At 45.5% G+C, this 16709-nt stretch overlaps 1 protein-coding gene across 1 annotated transcript in view; it reads left to right on the top strand.

The window, feature by feature from the left end:
- megf11 (multiple EGF-like-domains 11) overlaps positions 1-16709 on the top strand; it is an 88106-nt gene that overhangs the window by 64275 nt on the left and 7122 nt on the right. The window contains exons 12-19 of the mRNA XM_064312882.1: positions 648-870; positions 1852-1904; positions 7731-7877; positions 8855-8989; positions 11563-11691; positions 13938-14066; positions 15563-15691; positions 16410-16538. Coding sequence (XP_064168952.1) covers positions 648-870; positions 1852-1904; positions 7731-7877; positions 8855-8989; positions 11563-11691; positions 13938-14066; positions 15563-15691; positions 16410-16538 — 1074 coding nt within the window. The remainder of the gene's footprint in view (positions 1-647; positions 871-1851; positions 1905-7730; positions 7878-8854; positions 8990-11562; positions 11692-13937; positions 14067-15562; positions 15692-16409; positions 16539-16709) is intronic.

Raw genomic sequence — 16709 nt, forward strand, 5'->3', positions numbered from 1 at the left:
CAGTACACTGCCATTAAAACTCAAAAAATGTTGGCCTGAAGGCCAAAGGTTTTTCTTTTAATCCATTTACTCATGGTTTATATAAATCCTGTTTTTATTTGACTAATTTTCCCAGGTGCTGGAGCATGTTAAAGAGGTGGAGCTTCACAGTGGTGTCACTGACACTAGAGTCTGCCGTGACTCTGACCTCAGAGTTTAGTGCTTGGTTCCCAGGTTCTAAAGACATATTCTAAGCAAATAAACAACTTGCAGTTCTGGATTTGTTTTGTTTTTTTAAGCATTTTAAAAATTATATCTGATTCAGAAAATGTAGTCTGGTCTACACTTTGTAACAATGTGGTTGTTAAAATAAGCTGTAACAAATAAATCTTCTAACAACTGAATTGCTTAGTTTGCTTCCCTCTCCCATTGGAATGGCTAATTGTGCTGTAGGTCCATTCTCATCACTTCGACTCCCAAATAGATGAATGACTCATTGGCTGAATGACTGTTCGATTGGTTTGTTGATTGGTTAGTTGATTTGTTTCAGTGCCTGATTGGCTGGTTGATTGGTTGAATAATTGACTGATTGACCGATTGACTGATTGATTGATTTGCATGACTGATTTGACTGGTTGGTTGATTGCATTGGGGTCTGTGTGTCCCAGGCTGGCAGGGTGTGGACTGCTCCATTCTCTGCTCCAGTGGGACCTGGGGCCTGGGGTGCAACCAGTCCTGCCTGTGTGCCAACGGGGCAGCTTGTGACCCTGTGGACGGCTCCTGCACCTGCTCCCCGGGCTGGAGGGGGGAGCACTGTGACACACCCTGTCCCGTGAGTCCCGCCCCCACCAGACTTCTCACCCATAGCCTCACTTCATCTCAGGACCCAATGTTTTGTTCCTCATTTTTCTGTGTTCCTCAGTTTGGATTGCCAGGTCATGGCTACAGGCTTGCCGCACTGCTGCTGTGTACTCTGTCAGTTCAGGAGGACAAAGAGCAGTACACAATTAGAATTGCACAGTTTTTCCGTCCAAGGGACTGCGCAATTCGTAAAACCACTGTAGACAGACCACAAGTGACTAAATAACCAAAGGAGTTGCCATTACGTGATGGTCAAGGAAAAAATAAACCCTCAGACTCTGAATAACTGTTTTTCAGAGTCATTCAGTCATTTTCATGACTTATAGAGACCTTGTGTTGAGTTGTGTTGTGTTACTGACTGAACTGAGTTATATTACTGACCCAGTTGTGCTGTGTTACTGACTCACTGCTGTGTTAGTGACTCAGCTGTGCTGTGTTAGTGACCCAGCTGTGTTGTATTATTGACCCAGCTGGGCTGTGTTACTGACTCAGCTGTGCTGTGTGTTAGTGACTCAGCTGTGCTGTGCTACTGACCCAGTTGTGCTGTGTTAGTGACCCAGCTGTGCTGTGTTAATGACCCAGCTGTGCTGTGTTACTGACTCAGCTGTGCTGTGTTCGTGACTCAGCTGTGCTGTGTTAGTGACTCAGCTGTGCTGTGTTAGTGACACAGCTGTGCAGTGTTAGTGACGCTTCTGTGCTGTGTGTTAGTGACTCAGTTGTGCTGTGTGTTAGTGACTCAGCTGTGCTGTGTGTTAGTGACTCAGCTGTGCTGTGTTAGTGACTCAGTTGTGCTGTGTGTTAGTGACTCAGCTGTGCTGTGTTAGTGACTCAGCTGTGCTGTGTGTTAGTGACTCAGCTGTGCTGTGTTAGTGACTCAGCTGTGCTGTGTGTTAGTGACTCAGCTGTGCTGTGTGTTAGTGACTCAGCTGTGCTGTGTTAGTGACTCAGTTGTGCTGTGTTAGTGACTCAGCTGTGGCTTGCGGAGGCTTGCTGACTGCAGCCTGTGCTGAGTGTGTGCTGTGACCCGGTGAGCGGGTACTGCCGGTGCCTCGCTGGCTGGACAGGTGAGCACCAGGATACAAACATACTGACACCAAGAATCCGGCATGGAACAATGACACTGACATGATGACGTCATAGCATTGACACTGTAAGTTAGATACAGAAACACTGACGTCAAGATGCACAGAGACACAACCAGAGAAATTACACTGAAGGCAGCCCCCATGTGTTCCTGAAATTGCCTGCACTGAAGAGCCTATGATTTGTGAGGGCCTTTGGCGATTGGAAACAGAGGAGTAGGGACATTGAGCATCCTCAACTTTTACCTACTAAATTTCAAAATAGTGGGTTTGTTTGCGTTCGTATAGAAGTAAGAAGACGCTACATTTATAAAGCCGAAGTACAGAATAGTGCAAATAGCAGGCAATAGCTATTATTAACATTGTTAACACTGCTTCATTAGCTAGAAATCCTGCTTGGGCAGCCCCAAGGATGAAGGATGATAGCTAACAATGACATTTGCCAGCGATGCAACAGATATCGACACAGCCTCCGGTATGACGAGGTTAGCAATTAACAATAGAGGATTGGTCCCTGCGTCTGCTGTTCCTTTGACACTCCGTAACACAGCCTTCCCATACTAGCTGCTGCTGCCTGCACTGTGGCTAACTGCTCGACCCAACATGGTGCTGCAGAGGCACTGACTCCGTTTCATTGCAAAACAGTTTCAATCGTGAGAAGAGTCTAAATTCACACTTTTAAAATTACAGCTTTTCACTTTCCCAGAATGACTATCGCACCTCCAACAGCTCCGTTGCTCTATCTTGACAAATTCATTCAGTTTGATTAACCTCTGTCATATGATGAGCTGAAATGTGCTTTCACACACCAAAGCATGACAGCAGAGAGTGAACATTTAGGACATTAGATAAATGGGTGCAAGCAACAGAATTAGCATACATATGTATTTGAAAAAATTAAGGGCATTTCAAAGTGGATAATTCAGATAGAAATGTGTTGGTGGTGAAACTGTTTCCACTGCATAAATCGCATGAAATCAAAACCATTGACATTACAGCCATTACACAGTCACGGATTATTACACTAATACGAAAACACTGAAACAGCTGCACTGCCAAAAAAGCCAGCATACTCACTCTAAAATCCTGACACTGAGACTACCGCACTGATACTGATAGAGATTATTGCACTGATAAGGACTGGCAGAGTGACCAGTCCACTGTCGCAGAAACCGCCACAAAGGTACTGATATTTTGGAACTGACGCAAGGGACTTGCGAGAGAATTGCACCCTGACAAACTGCAGGCAGAGGAAACAGAGCCCTGGGGGGACAGAGGGAAGATTTGGCTTCGGTAGCCTGTCAGATAAGGGTAATCTTGTGCCTGCCTCCCCTAAAGATCTGAATATGATTACTGTTAAAATGGACCTAACTTAATTCTACAAATTGCATTAAGTCCCTTGTGCAGATCTGATGTAGAGAACATGTCCTGCTTAATTGATTCAGATTCTGTTATACGCAGCAATGTATTTTCAATTTAAATCTCAACTAATTATTGCTCTCGCCTCTCACCTCTAAGCCCTACTAATACCCAACTGCTGAATATAATGAAATATACATAAATGTAAGTATTACGCCGTCTTCTGATTTAAAATTCTAACTGGATTTTTGCCTGAATCTCTTCACTAATTTAAAAAATAATATCTCATACATTGCAAAGATTTTATTGACGTTTGTTAACACATAGTATATGCTACTGCTGAATATTTTAAACTATTTACAATAATTGATGTTAATTATTGAGGTAATACATCTATTTTTAATAATAGCATTTGGTTAAACATTGTGGTATACATTGAGTGTGATTTATATGAGGAGTTTGTCAGTTATGTCATATTGAAAATAACTATCCTTGATCTACATGACCTTTTTCTATATCTACATTTTCATTAAATATTCTGAATCAAATCCTTACAAAGCATTCACATTTTCTATCAGATGGCATGTAAAGTGATTATGAATTATGGTGGAATTTTAAACCGACTTTGATTTTCACTCCAAAAAACATTTAATATGGAATATGGTTCTGTTTTAATTATACCTCTCATTTGTAATATAGGCCGGCTGGGATGTTTTATTAAATGCACATCTCATTCATTTTGCTGAGAGCTGTTTTAGCTCGCTAGCGGTAGAAGCACTAAAAAGGGATCACTCACTTTTGAGGGTTTTTGTTATTATTTCAGTCTTGTTGTATGATTTTGTTGGGGCCAAACAGTGTTTGTTTGCGATGAAGGATAATTTAGATTTCGATTTTGAGATGCTTCTGACAATAATTGCATGTATAGGGTTTTTCAGAATTTGTGGTCTAAAGACAACACAACTAAAGAAATTCCAAAGCAGCTTGTACAGTTATCAATTGTTATATGTTTGTACATTATCCAACTATAAAAAAAAAAAAAAATTATGCATACACCTTGAGACCCCAGCACTGGAAAGAAGTACCAACACGGAATAAAAGTAACTATTAGTTATGTTTATAATTGTGAATAAATGAAAAATGAATGTATTTGTATTCTTCATCACACACAAAGACTGTCCGGGACAATTAAAAACATACACTAAAACTGAAATGGTGTTTTTTAATCAAAACTAAAAACAGAAAGGGAAGCGTCAGCTTTCCCTTCACACAGTTGCTGTTGGTTCAGATTCTAAATTCACACGGTTCGGCGTTTAGCCAAGAGAGCTCAGCATAGTTTCAATATGTAAATCTTTGAAGTGCGCAAAATTGATACAGCTGGCTGTGCGCATGGTCCGGTTGGCTCGGCGCTCGTCTGAGAAGAGCCCCTAGCTGTGGCACTTCGATGGTTTCGCCGGGCCCCTCACCGTACATACATATTGGGGCACCTGTGCCGTGGCGGTGGGTGTGAGGCTGCGCGGCTCCAGAAGCTGATGGGGAGGCTAAATGCTGAATATCAAAGCCAGGGTACGGTTCATTATAATCTGTAGTGAAGCAGTACTCTCTGAATGACTAAGCCAGGGAGGGATGGCTCGTCCGATTAGCGGGCGCGCGGCGGCTTTAGCGGGAAAGGTCACGCCTTCAGGGCCTCTCAGGTCTGCGCCGGCGAGGCCCCCGAGCTCGGGGCGTTTATTCGGGCGGAAACGGCGGGGTTTTAATTAGCTGCGGCAGGAGCGGGCAGCGCCGGGGCCCTCACGCTCTGAATCCTGGGCAGGCCTGCGCCATCTGCCCGCTTTAATTGAGTCGCTGGGGCTCCGCGGAGCGGGACGCGGGGGAAGGCGCAGAGCCAGCCAGCGTGCAGCACCTGAGGAGGGACAGATAAAGACCGGGCGGGGAGAGGACCGGAGAGAGCGGGCTGTGGATGCAGAAGTATATGTGTGTGTGCATTAGCGTGAGAGAGAGGGTCTGTGGGTATAGGGTTAGAGTGAGAGGGTGTGTGGGTGTAGTATTAGAGTGAGAGAGAGGGTGTGTGGGTGTAGTATTAGAGTGAGAGAGAGGGTGTGTGGGTATAGTATTAGGGTGAGAGAGAGGGTGTGTGGGTATAGAATTAGAGTGAGAGAGAGGGCGTATGGGTGTAGTATTAGTGAGAGAGAGGGTGTGTGGGTGTAGTATTAGAGTGAGAGAGAGGTGTGTATTGTGGAAGTGGTGTAGTATTGAGATGTGGGGAGAGAGGGTGTGGTGTAGTATTGAGTGAGAGAGGTGTGTGTGTGTGATGTGTAGTATTGGAGTGAGAGAAAGGGTGTGTGGGTATAGTTTCAGAGTGAGAGGGTGTGTGGTATAGTATTAAGAGTGAGAGAGAGTGTGTGTGGGTATAATATTAGAGCGTGTGTGGGTACAGCATTTTATATGGGAATTATTTGTATATAATTTTACTATATTGGACCTGTCAACTGTGGTCAGCTTTCACTTGGATTATTGTCCCAAATTTACTGGTTTCTGGGACCAAGGCTTGATTGCTGAAGCCTTGCGCTAAACCATTTGCAGTCTTACTCATGTGATTATGACACGTTTATCTGGGGGAATGGGGTATGGTTGATTCATTGCATGCCATTATTGCATACTCAATAGAATCTCCCTTCTCAAGGTCACTGTGTAGTTATGGAGCGAGCTCTCTAATATTCACAGTATGAATAAGTCTATGGGGATATGTATACACATGCACATGCACACGCATGCACACACACACACACACACACACACACAGGCATTCAATACAGAAACCATGTGATTGACTGTACTTACATTCATTGCACTGGCATTTACAGATCTCACAGTTTGATTAATATTTTTCTATTTATTTATGAATATGCAGTTATTATACAGGTTAAAACCTGTCAAACATTGACATCAGCCTAGCAGCAGAGACCGTGCTGAGGGGCAGCACTCAAAGGAGTCTCAGCTGAACAGCGTAGACTCATCTGTTCATCCCGGTGGACTGAACGTGGGGCTCTTTTACATTTTTTTACATAATGGATGAGATTATGAGAAGGGCTTAGGGTACATTGATCAGTTTTCCAGGGACAGAGAGTGTCCAGAGTGGGGAATGGGCGCCCCTGGCAGCACGTTCCCTACAAACAGCATCTTCAGAATGGGCTTAAATCCTGAGCTCTTCTTCTTCTTCTTCCTCTTCTTCTTCTTCTTCTTCTTCTCCGCCTCCTTCCTCTTCTCCTTCTCCCTTATTCAGCTTTGAAAGAGTGGATGTTTGGTGCCATTAAGCTGAGAGCATTGTGTTCTGTTCACATTCATTTGTCAACAATAGAGAAAGAAGTATGCATTCTGTGCCTCTGTGAAGTTCTGGAATGAGTGGGTGTCCACTCTGATCATAATTTTCTCCACACATTCTACCCCCAAACACCTTCATCCCTCTGCCCCAACACCAACCCTTCTATCAAAAACAGACACACAGAAATCACAGAGCTGAACTTAAGTCTCACAAGTTTAGAGCAGGTCTAATTCAAAGCTGTGTGATTAATGCTGTTTTAATGGTTGCTTCACAGTCAGAAATTCTCAGTCAAAGGAAATTTCAAATGAGATTCATGCAGACAAGGATCCTTCTCCACAGCAAAGGCTGGTGCTTGAAGAAGTGGTATATGTGCCTGTGTCTGTGTATGTGTTGTGTGTACATGCATGTGTGTATGTGTGTATGTGTGCATGCACGTGTGTGTGTGTGTGTGTGCGTGTGTGTGTTGGACTGTGGCTCTAGTAGCTCAGATCTCTGTGGGACCCCTCCTCTCAGTTGTGTATAGCTATGCAGCCCTGCTGAAAGAGAATATGAGAGGAGCTACTCTGACTCCTAATGAGCCCCCTGACAGGGGCATGGGGCTGGGCAGCCCCTTCAAATATAAAATAAAAAGTCGCAAAATGGGATACTGATGAGAAGAACCTGACAGCTCAAGCATCATTTGTGAACGACTGAAGCGGTCAAGCTTTACTGCTGTGAGATGGCATCACCAAAAACTCGTGTGCACAAATTGAATTGTTTTTTATTGCTTTTTCAGGAATTTGTTGTACATTGGGAGGCTCAAGTTCACATAAAATTAAAACGATCGACATATAAAATATCAGACATTTATGACATGAAACATTAAACATTTAAGTCGATGTTAAAAAGAAATCGCACTACAGTACTTAAAAGGATGAGAGCCAAGAATGGTGATGATGATGATCTTAAGGACGATGAGGATCAATCTGAAGGACAGCGGGACAGTAAATGAATTGTTTGTGAGAGCGTCAGTGACTGTGGGTTCAGGGGCAGGTGCAGGCGTGTTAGCGTGGAGACGCTCCTCCTCTTTGGAGTCCCTGTGGGATTCGCCACGTTCACGCTGCTCCTGCGCCTCCTCTGCCTCCCTGCAGGGGTCCACTGCGACAACGTCTGCGTCCAGGGCCGCTGGGGACCCGACTGCTCCATCACCTGCTCCTGCGAAAACGGCGGCTCCTGCTCCCCCGAGGACGGGACCTGCGTCTGCGCCCCTGGATACCGTGGGACGTCCTGCAAGCGCAGTAAGGCCTCATTTCATTTGTCTATCTGACGCCATGACAACGAACCCCCACTCCAACATACCGGAGTGGCTCTGGGCCTTACATTGGGCAGCAACCAGGCGGTGCCTGAGACCCATTACTCTCTTACATGTCGGCCCTCTGTCCACCATGCTCCTCTGAATGCTGTTCCTAGGGCTTAATGGGTTTGAGTGCATGGTAATTAGAACTATTTTTACTTCATCCAATTGGCTGCTTTGTTGGAGGTAGGACCCCATTGATTGGTGTTTGCCTCCAGAAGGCAAGATGCTAAATAGCGGTGGGAAGGAGCGCGCTCTGGAGAGATCAATCACACCCACGCTGTTCAACACTAAGACAATTATGTTAATTACAAAAGCCCACAGCAGGAAGCATCCAGTGCACCAGCACAATACCATTTCACCATTTAGACCAACAGCAATTAAACCAAATTAAGAGTTAACAAAGAAATATGGCCCTGAAGGGCAAGAGCTGGACAGGGAAATTGCTGTGAGTGGGAGATGCAGCAAGACTGACCTTATCTGAGTGATGCATGGTTAAATGCCCATTCACTGCAGCATAGTATCTGACTCCACTCATCACTGGTAAATATTAATAATATTGATGATATATAATAGAATACAGTAAGGGTATATGCTTGCTTGTTTAAGACAGAATAAAAGAGACCTGCAAATGTGTTTCAGACTGACTCTGTTTCTCTCTATCTCTGCCTCTCTCCCTCCTTCTCTACATTCCCTTCATTACTTCTCCACACTCTTGTCATTTCTGCCTCTCTTCATACACATGTGGACACACACACATGCACATATGAACCCAATCACACACACAAATGTACATGCACACACACGCACACACACACACGTATACACATGTATGCAACACAATCTTGCACACACACGCGCACACACACACCCCTCCATGTGTTGTCGTATGTGTGTGTGTGTGTGTGTGCGTGTGTGCAGACTGCCCTCCTGGGTTCTACGGTCAGCGCTGTAGCCAGGCCTGCCCACAGTGTGTACACAGTGCCGGACCCTGTCACCACATCACCGGACACTGCGACTGTCTGCCCGGCTTTTTCGGCTCTCTGTGTAACCAAGGCAAGTCTTCCCACTTACCCTGCCCCAAACCCGCTGCCCCTGCTCTCTCTAAATGCCTCTCAGACTTCTGCCCCCACTCTGGATTTATTAACGGTTAACCTCTTCACTTGAGTGTCATCATTGCGTGATACTACTGGAGAAATGTTAGGACAGGGTGTCTGTCTGTTCAGTTATGGGGGGCTTGACTGGGTTCATTTAGTATACAGTATGTGCAGCAGTAGACATGCAGTCAGTTTGCCCTGCATGTCCATGTACACTGACTCTGAGGAGAGTCCATGTTGGACTGACATCTGACTAACAGACTCTTTGCAAAGGGAAAATGTCATAGTGTTATCACTGACATTCTGACAAATGGCCCTCGCCAAGATTCTGAATTTTTGCTGAGCCTATTATTTTTTGAGAGAGACAAAGAAGGAATATGTTGAGTCAGTGTTGGCACCTTCTCTGTTGCTGCATTTTAACACTGTGTTGTAAAAATAGTTTCCGCAAAATAATTTCCAAGTGCTTTCTAAACTGCAAGTCAAGTTTTATTAAAGTAATTTAGCTTTTGTTTGCATTTTGAGTACACAGTGTATTGTACATGGAAGTACAGAACTGCCAACAGTCTAGACAAGCATTAATTTATTAAAGTGGCTTGTTTTAATGTTGTGCATTTGTCAGTACTTTTAAGGTGGTAAAATTGTTGTACAGATAATGTATCTAAGATGATTTCATTATATAGGATACATTTTTGCACTTTGTTCATTACTCAAATGTATGATGAAGTGGCACATCTTTTGAAGATCTTTTTGATAGTCTTTAAAAGACGTTTCTCTTTAAAATAAGGAAAAATACTTAATCATGAATAGGAACCACACACATTTTCTCATAATAATTAATTGCTTCACGAAGCAGCCCTTTTGAAGACATGCACTATTTTAAAAAATAAATAATTGTGACATGAGAATAATGATGACAAGATCATAATTGCAGCAATAATAGCAATAATGAGGAATTGTACAATGATGTGATTGTACCATAACCTTTTTTCCGATTTGATAAGTAAGTCATCAAAATGTTAAAAACTTGTGTTTCTGTGAAATATGACTATGGCTGACTTCCCATGTTCCCTCTAAGCAGTAATGAGCCCACAATGACTGCTTCTCTCTCCCAATGCACACACGCACTAGGAGAGAACTCCAGATTAAATATAGATATTACTTTTCATAATTATTAACTGATCTTTTCATACATTAAGGAAAGGCAGGGTGCATATATAGAATTCACTTTCATGGTTTTGAAAGCCTTCTCATAAATAAAAGTTTAATATATTAAAAGTAAGAGTAAAAAATGTGTAATAATTTGTTCGGGCCATAATTACCGGGAGAAAGGGAGTAATCTGGGTAATCTATGGCCTGGGTGCACACGCCCTGTCTGAAGGATTAGGGTCTCTCAGTGTCCTCGGCAGGCTGGAGGCCCACACGGCACAGCCTGGCAGTAATGAATCTCTCTCGCCGAGCCTGTGCCTGAGACGGTCTGCACAGGGGGAAATGACACACCGAAATGCAAATAAGACCTCACTTTGAGGAAGCCGAAAGAGCTCCCAGGAAATGGGTGGGGAAAGTTTCAATATAACCTAGTAATCATTAGGAAGGCTGTGCCTAATACGTTTCATTTCAAATTCTTAAAAACATGGACGCCAGTTAATGGGGTACAGACGGAGCCTTCTCTTTACCTTAGTTGCTTTGAATTCTCCATGTTGACACCAGGTAACAACTAGCCCTGGATGAGACTGTGCTGTAATCGGACAATTCATGCAGGAGGAGATGACATGCTGCAGGTTTAATTTAACAGGAAATTTTTAATTGAACAGAATGTCAGAGCACAGTGAAATATTCATTTTATTAAAAATGTACACAAGCTCTATTTTAACTCAGCTGCACATTAGTCCTTCTTGTCCGCAGAGAACTGTGGCTGGACAGTCTGATAATTGGGAGAGATGATTAATCTAAATCTTCAGAACAATGCCGAATTGAGATTTTAGAATCAAAATAGAACTGTTGAGTACTTTTAGAAAAAAAAAAGCCCTGTGTTTGTGTGTCTGTTTGTGTGGGGATGGGGTTGTGTATGCCTGCATGTTAAATTAGTCGCTTTCCATGCTAGTTCATATGGGATATCTATGTGTGCACATGCATGTGACTGTGTGCTACAGTTATTTTCATTGTTAACTACTCGCATACTCATGTGCATTTTCATATGTGTGTATGTGCTTATGTGTGTGCTGTGTGTGCATGTACGCTTACATGCTTGTGTTTGCATGCCTGCATATGTGTGTGGTTGTGTGCATACATGCAGGTTTATGTGTGTGTGTGTGTGTGTGTGTGTGTGTTGGGGGAATCTCATCGACTCTCCTCCCTGCAGTGCAGGGAGTGACTCAGTCTCTCTTTCTCTATCTCCCTCTCTCCCCTTCCCCTCTCTCTCCCCTCTGTCTCTCTCTCTCTCTCCCTCTATCCCCCCCTCTCTCTCCCCATCTCCCCCTTTTCTTTCTCTCTCTCTCCCCCCCCCCTTTCTCTCTCTCTCTCACACACACACAGTGTGCTCCAGTGGCAGGTATGGAAAAGGCTGTGCAGATGTCTGCCTCTGCACCAACAACGGCACCTGCAACCCCATTGACGGCTCCTGCCAGTGTTTCTCCGGCTGGATTGGAGATGACTGCTCCCAGGGTAACACCTCCTTCTTCTTTCCCGACTGCCTACTCCTTCTCCTCCCACCTCCATTTCCACCTTCCTCGCTCTCACCTCCTCTTGCCTCTATAGCAGCCAGCCTTGGGCCCTGCTCCACCAAAACTATTCCAAGGAAGGACTCATTTCCAAAATGGCCCACAAGCACCCATGATGTAAATACGCAAGCCAAGTTAAATATCAGTGCACTCTCTATAATTACAAAGAGGAGCCAGGGGCACGGTATGAGCTCCTAACCACTCTGCTTCTCAGAAATTACAGCCTAATACTCACTGACAGGTCCTTTGCCCCTCTGAGAAAGTCACTGACGAGTAAATGGGAAATGGGAGCCTGCTTGTTATTTGTTATGAGTTATTTGGACTTGTCGAATTAGTGAAACAGAGTAGGTGTGGAGAGCCTGAAGGCTGGTGTGTATTGTAGTGTCTTATTTGTATACATTGTAGCTTGACTGTGACTGGTGGTGTTGTGTGAGAGACGTGACGTGTGTGTGAAGAACTGGTGATTGTGGTATAGAGTGAGAGCACTGTGACTGGTGGTGTTGTGTGAGAGAACTGTGACTTGTGGTATAGAGTGAGAGCACTGTGACTGGTGATGTTGTGTGAGAGGACTGTGACTGGTGGTGTTGTGTGAGAGAACTGTGACTGGTGGTATAGAGTGAGAGCACTGTGACTGGTGGTGTTGTGTGAGAGCACTGTGACTGGTGGTGTTGTGTGAGAGGACTGTGACTGGTGGTGTAGAGTGAGAGGACTGTGACTGGTGATGTTGTGTGAGAGCACTGTGACTGGTGGTATAGAGTGAGAGCACTGTGACTGGTGGTGTTGTGTGAGAGCACTGTGACTGGTGGTGTTGTGTGAGAGCACTGTGACTGGTGGTGTTGTGTGAGAGCACTGTGACTGGTGGTGTTGTGTGAGAGCACTGTGACTGGTGGTGTTGTGTGAGAGCACTGTGACTGGTGGTGTTGTGTGAGAGCACTGTGACTGGTGGTGTTGTGTGAGAGGACTGTGACTGGTGGTGTAGAGTGAGAGGACTGTGACTGGTGGTGTAGAGTGAGAGGACTGTGACTGGTGGTGTTGAGTGAGAGCACTGTGACTGGTGGTGTTGTGTGAGAGCACTGTGACTGGTGGTGTTGTGTGAGAGGACTGTGACTGGTGGTGTAGAGTGAGAGCACTGTGACTGGTGGTGTTGTGTGAGAGGACTGTGACTGGTGGTGTTGTGTGAGAGCACTGTGAATGGTGGTGTAGAGTGAGAGGGACTGTGACTGGTGGTGTTGAGTGAGAGGGACTGTAACTGGTGGTTTGTAGTGAAAGAGCACTGTGACTGGTGGTGTTGTGTGAGAGCACTGTGACTGGTGGTGTTGTGTGAGAGGACTGTGACTGGTGGTGTAGAGTGAGAGCACTGTGACTGGTGGTGTTGTGTGAGAGGACTGTGACTGGTGGTGTTGTGTGAGAGGACTGTGACTGGTGGTGTTGTGTGAGAGCACTGTGAATGGTGGTGTAGAGTGAGAGCACTGTGACTGGTGAGGTACTTTGAGACGGCTGTGACTGGTGGTGTAGTGTCAATGAGTTTTGAGAAGTAGTAGTAGTGAATTGTTGGCAGTGGAGGGTAGTGTAAGTGGACTGTGGATCATAGTGCACCGTGAGAGGATTATGAGAATCAAAGTTAGAGTTAGTAGTTTGTGAATAGCTTGTGAACAGTAGCCCAGTGTAGGTGGATTGTGGGTGTTAAAGTGTTGTGGAAAAAGACTGAGTGGTAGTGTAGTGCTGGTGTCTGAGGGCTGATTTGGATGCCGTACTACCAGTGCAAGAGCAAGTTTTTGTTACAGGGTACAGAAACATCACAGGACACATTCATACATATCCTCTCCTGACTAAACTAACAGTGCATTGTGTGTGTGTGTGCGTGTGTGTGTGTGATGAACTCAATTTCACTCATTATCAGCAAAACAGGAAGCAAAAAATTATAGAGTTGGTGGTGTGCGTGTGTGCGCGAGTATGTGCATGTGTGTGTGTCGGAGTGTGTGCGCACGTGTGTTTGTGCACGCACACATGTGCATGTGTGTTTGCGTGTGCATGCGAGTGTGTGTGTGTGAGTGTGTGTGTTTATTTGTGTGTGTATGTGTTTATGTATGTATATGTGTGTGTGTATGTATGCACGTGTGTGTGTGTATACGCGTGTGTGTGTGAGTAGATGCATGCCTCAGTCTGTACCTCTGTCTTTTCTGTATACAGCCTGCCCTCCAGGACACTGGGGTCCTGACTGCATCCACCTGTGTAACTGTCACAATGGAGCCCAGTGCAGCGCCTATGATGGGGAGTGCAAGTGCAGCCCAGGCTGGACCGGCCTTTACTGCACTCAGCGTGAGTTTCTCCTGCCGGCACAAATGCGCAGTGACATCTGCTGGCGAACTGGTGCAACTGCAGAGCTTGTCTCCATTAGCCGCTGTTTCTCCTCTGAGTCCGTTTGTTGTGCTTTAAAGCCATTCTTGCCAATGATAGGCAATGAGACATCAATCCATTTCCAGGCTGGTTACCATTTTCTTCCTCAGAATAATTGCAAAGACAACAAAACAATCACCTTAATAGACAGTGATGCAGGTTTCTTACTGTGATCTTCAACATCCAGGGCAAATTAACAATTTGGAAAAACTGTTCACGCTTCATACCCCACAGACAACACATGCAGTGGCTATAGTGGGGAAGTCATCGTATAGTAGTGTTTCTGGTATTTCTTTACATTTTAACAATTAAGTTTCCATTACGTTCTATTTTTTATAGTGAACAGTGAAAGTTATCTCTGTATCTTTTCTGCTTTTACTTAACGTAGAAGCAAATGAAACCTTTTGTGTTGTCTCGGTGATTAAAGGGCCTCTGTCTGCAGCCAAACCAAAATTATACCAGGAGAATCAGGGAAACTACTGTCTGTCTCCACTAACACCTCGTATCTTTTTGTACCTTCACCTATTGTTGGCACGATGTGTCTCATGGGCCTTTCTGGTGTTAACCAAATAATATTAGCATGTCCATACAACGTTCTGTTCGTACCGCTGATAAGCGTAAACTGTGCTGCACTGTTATATACGGTCATGGAGCCTCTGTAGAGACTATACAATTCAATCACACCATCTGCTGTTGCTGTACATTCCACTTATTCACTGATTACAACAGCTTTCCATTTCTGAACAGAAATGAAAATCAACATTTTATGGTTTCATTTTCTCATAGTTTTAGCATGATTACATTTAGAAGTTGTCCATTCCACTTGAAGGGGGTCAGAAACCTCCAGTCGGTGAACGCAGTTTCTCTGGAAGTCGTTCTTTGTGTCTGCGTCTGTGTTTGTCTCTGTCTCTCCGCCCGGCCGGGTAGCGCGTCTGTATGCCAGTGTCTTGCACGCCGCTGCCGCAGCGGTGCGTCGGCAGACAGCTGAGGGGAAGCGGTGGAGATGACAGTCTGTTAAACAAAATGCAGAATAGCTGGTGAGCGGTCCTGCCGTCAGCGGACTGCTGCGGTGCCAATTTGCAGCAGCGCTGTCGGACCGAGCCGATCAGCTGCTCATCACGCTGCACCAGCGCAGGTATCCGCAGCGCAGCTGGGCTCGAGCCAGCGGGGCGTGCTGAGTTTGTTTGTGCTGGAGCTTCTAGCATTTAGTGTTGTGTGTTTTCCTCTGTGTTTATGGCAGCAAACCCGCACCTCGTGATCTAAAACGTGCTGTTTGTGCAGCACCTGCAGATATTCTGTTTTCTCTGGAATGTTCCGCTTTGACTGCGCTACCCAGCGTCCTCTGCTCCCGTGTGCCGTTGGGTCAGGGCGTGGTTGCGTCGCTCCGTGTTGTGCAGCTGTGCCTCTGTCCCCTGCAGGCTGCCCCTCTGGGTTTTTCGGGAGGGACTGTGCGGAGGTGTGTCGCTGCCAGAACGGGGCAGACTGTGACCACATCAGCGGGCAGTGCACCTGCCGCACCGGATTCATGGGGACCAGCTGTGAGCTGAGTGAGTGACAGGCCATGCCCCTCTGTGTCACCCCTCCACCTCTGATCATGTTGCTGGTGTCTCTGTGCGGTGTATGTGTTGTGGTGGTGTCGTGTTGCATGTTGTGGTGTGTTTGTGTTCTGTGGTGTATGTGTGTGTTGTGTCTGTGTGTGTGTGTGTGTGTGTGTGGTGTGTGCTCTGCTTTGTGGTGTGTGTGTGTGTGTTGTGTGTGCGTGTGTGTGTGAGTGTGTGCGGATGTGTGCGGTTGTGTGTGTGTTTGTGTGTGTGCGTGTGTGTGGTGGTGTGGCATTGTAGGGTGTCTGTGTGTGGTGTGGCGTGCGTGTGTGTAGTGTGTGCGTGCGTGTCTGTGTGTGTGTGTGTGGGTGTGTGTGCTTGCTCGTGCATGGTGTGTGTTGTGTGCGTGTGTGCGTGTGCTAGGTTCTGCTGTGTGTGTGTGTGTGTGTGTGTTTTTGTGTGTGTGTGTGGTTGTGTGGTGTGTGTGTTGTGTGCGTGTGTGCTGGTGCTTCTGGTGTGTGTGATGGTGTGTGTGTGTTGTTGTGTGTGTGCGTGTGTGTGTGTGTGGTGTGTTGGTGGTGTTTTGTGTGTGTGGTGTGTGTGTGATGTTGCGGTGTGGTGTATGTGCAGTGTAATCTGTAGATAATGTGTAATTATGTATGTGCGTGTGAATGAACAGCAGTCTCTCTCTCTCTCTCTCTCTCTCTCTCTCTCTCCTTGGAAGAGTGTCCTCCTGGGACATTTGGTTATGGGTGCCAGCTCCTGTGTGAGTGTCTGAACAACGCCACCTGTGACTATGTAACAGGAACCTGTTACTGCAGCCCTGGGTATAAAGGCATCCGCTGTGATCAGGGTGAGCAAGGGAATTATCATCATCATCATCATCATCATCATCATTATCATCTCTCTCTCTCTCTCTCATACATACTGTATGTACTCACACTTATACACAAATGCATACAGAATCCAAAGCACCTGTTTTCGCATAGTTTTCTCATTCCCCGAGCTATGCAAATGACCTTTG

The sequence above is a fragment of the Anguilla rostrata genome, chromosome 16 (genome assembly GCF_018555375.3).
Source record: "Anguilla rostrata isolate EN2019 chromosome 16, ASM1855537v3, whole genome shotgun sequence".
Lineage (NCBI taxonomy): Eukaryota > Metazoa > Chordata > Actinopteri > Anguilliformes > Anguillidae > Anguilla > Anguilla rostrata.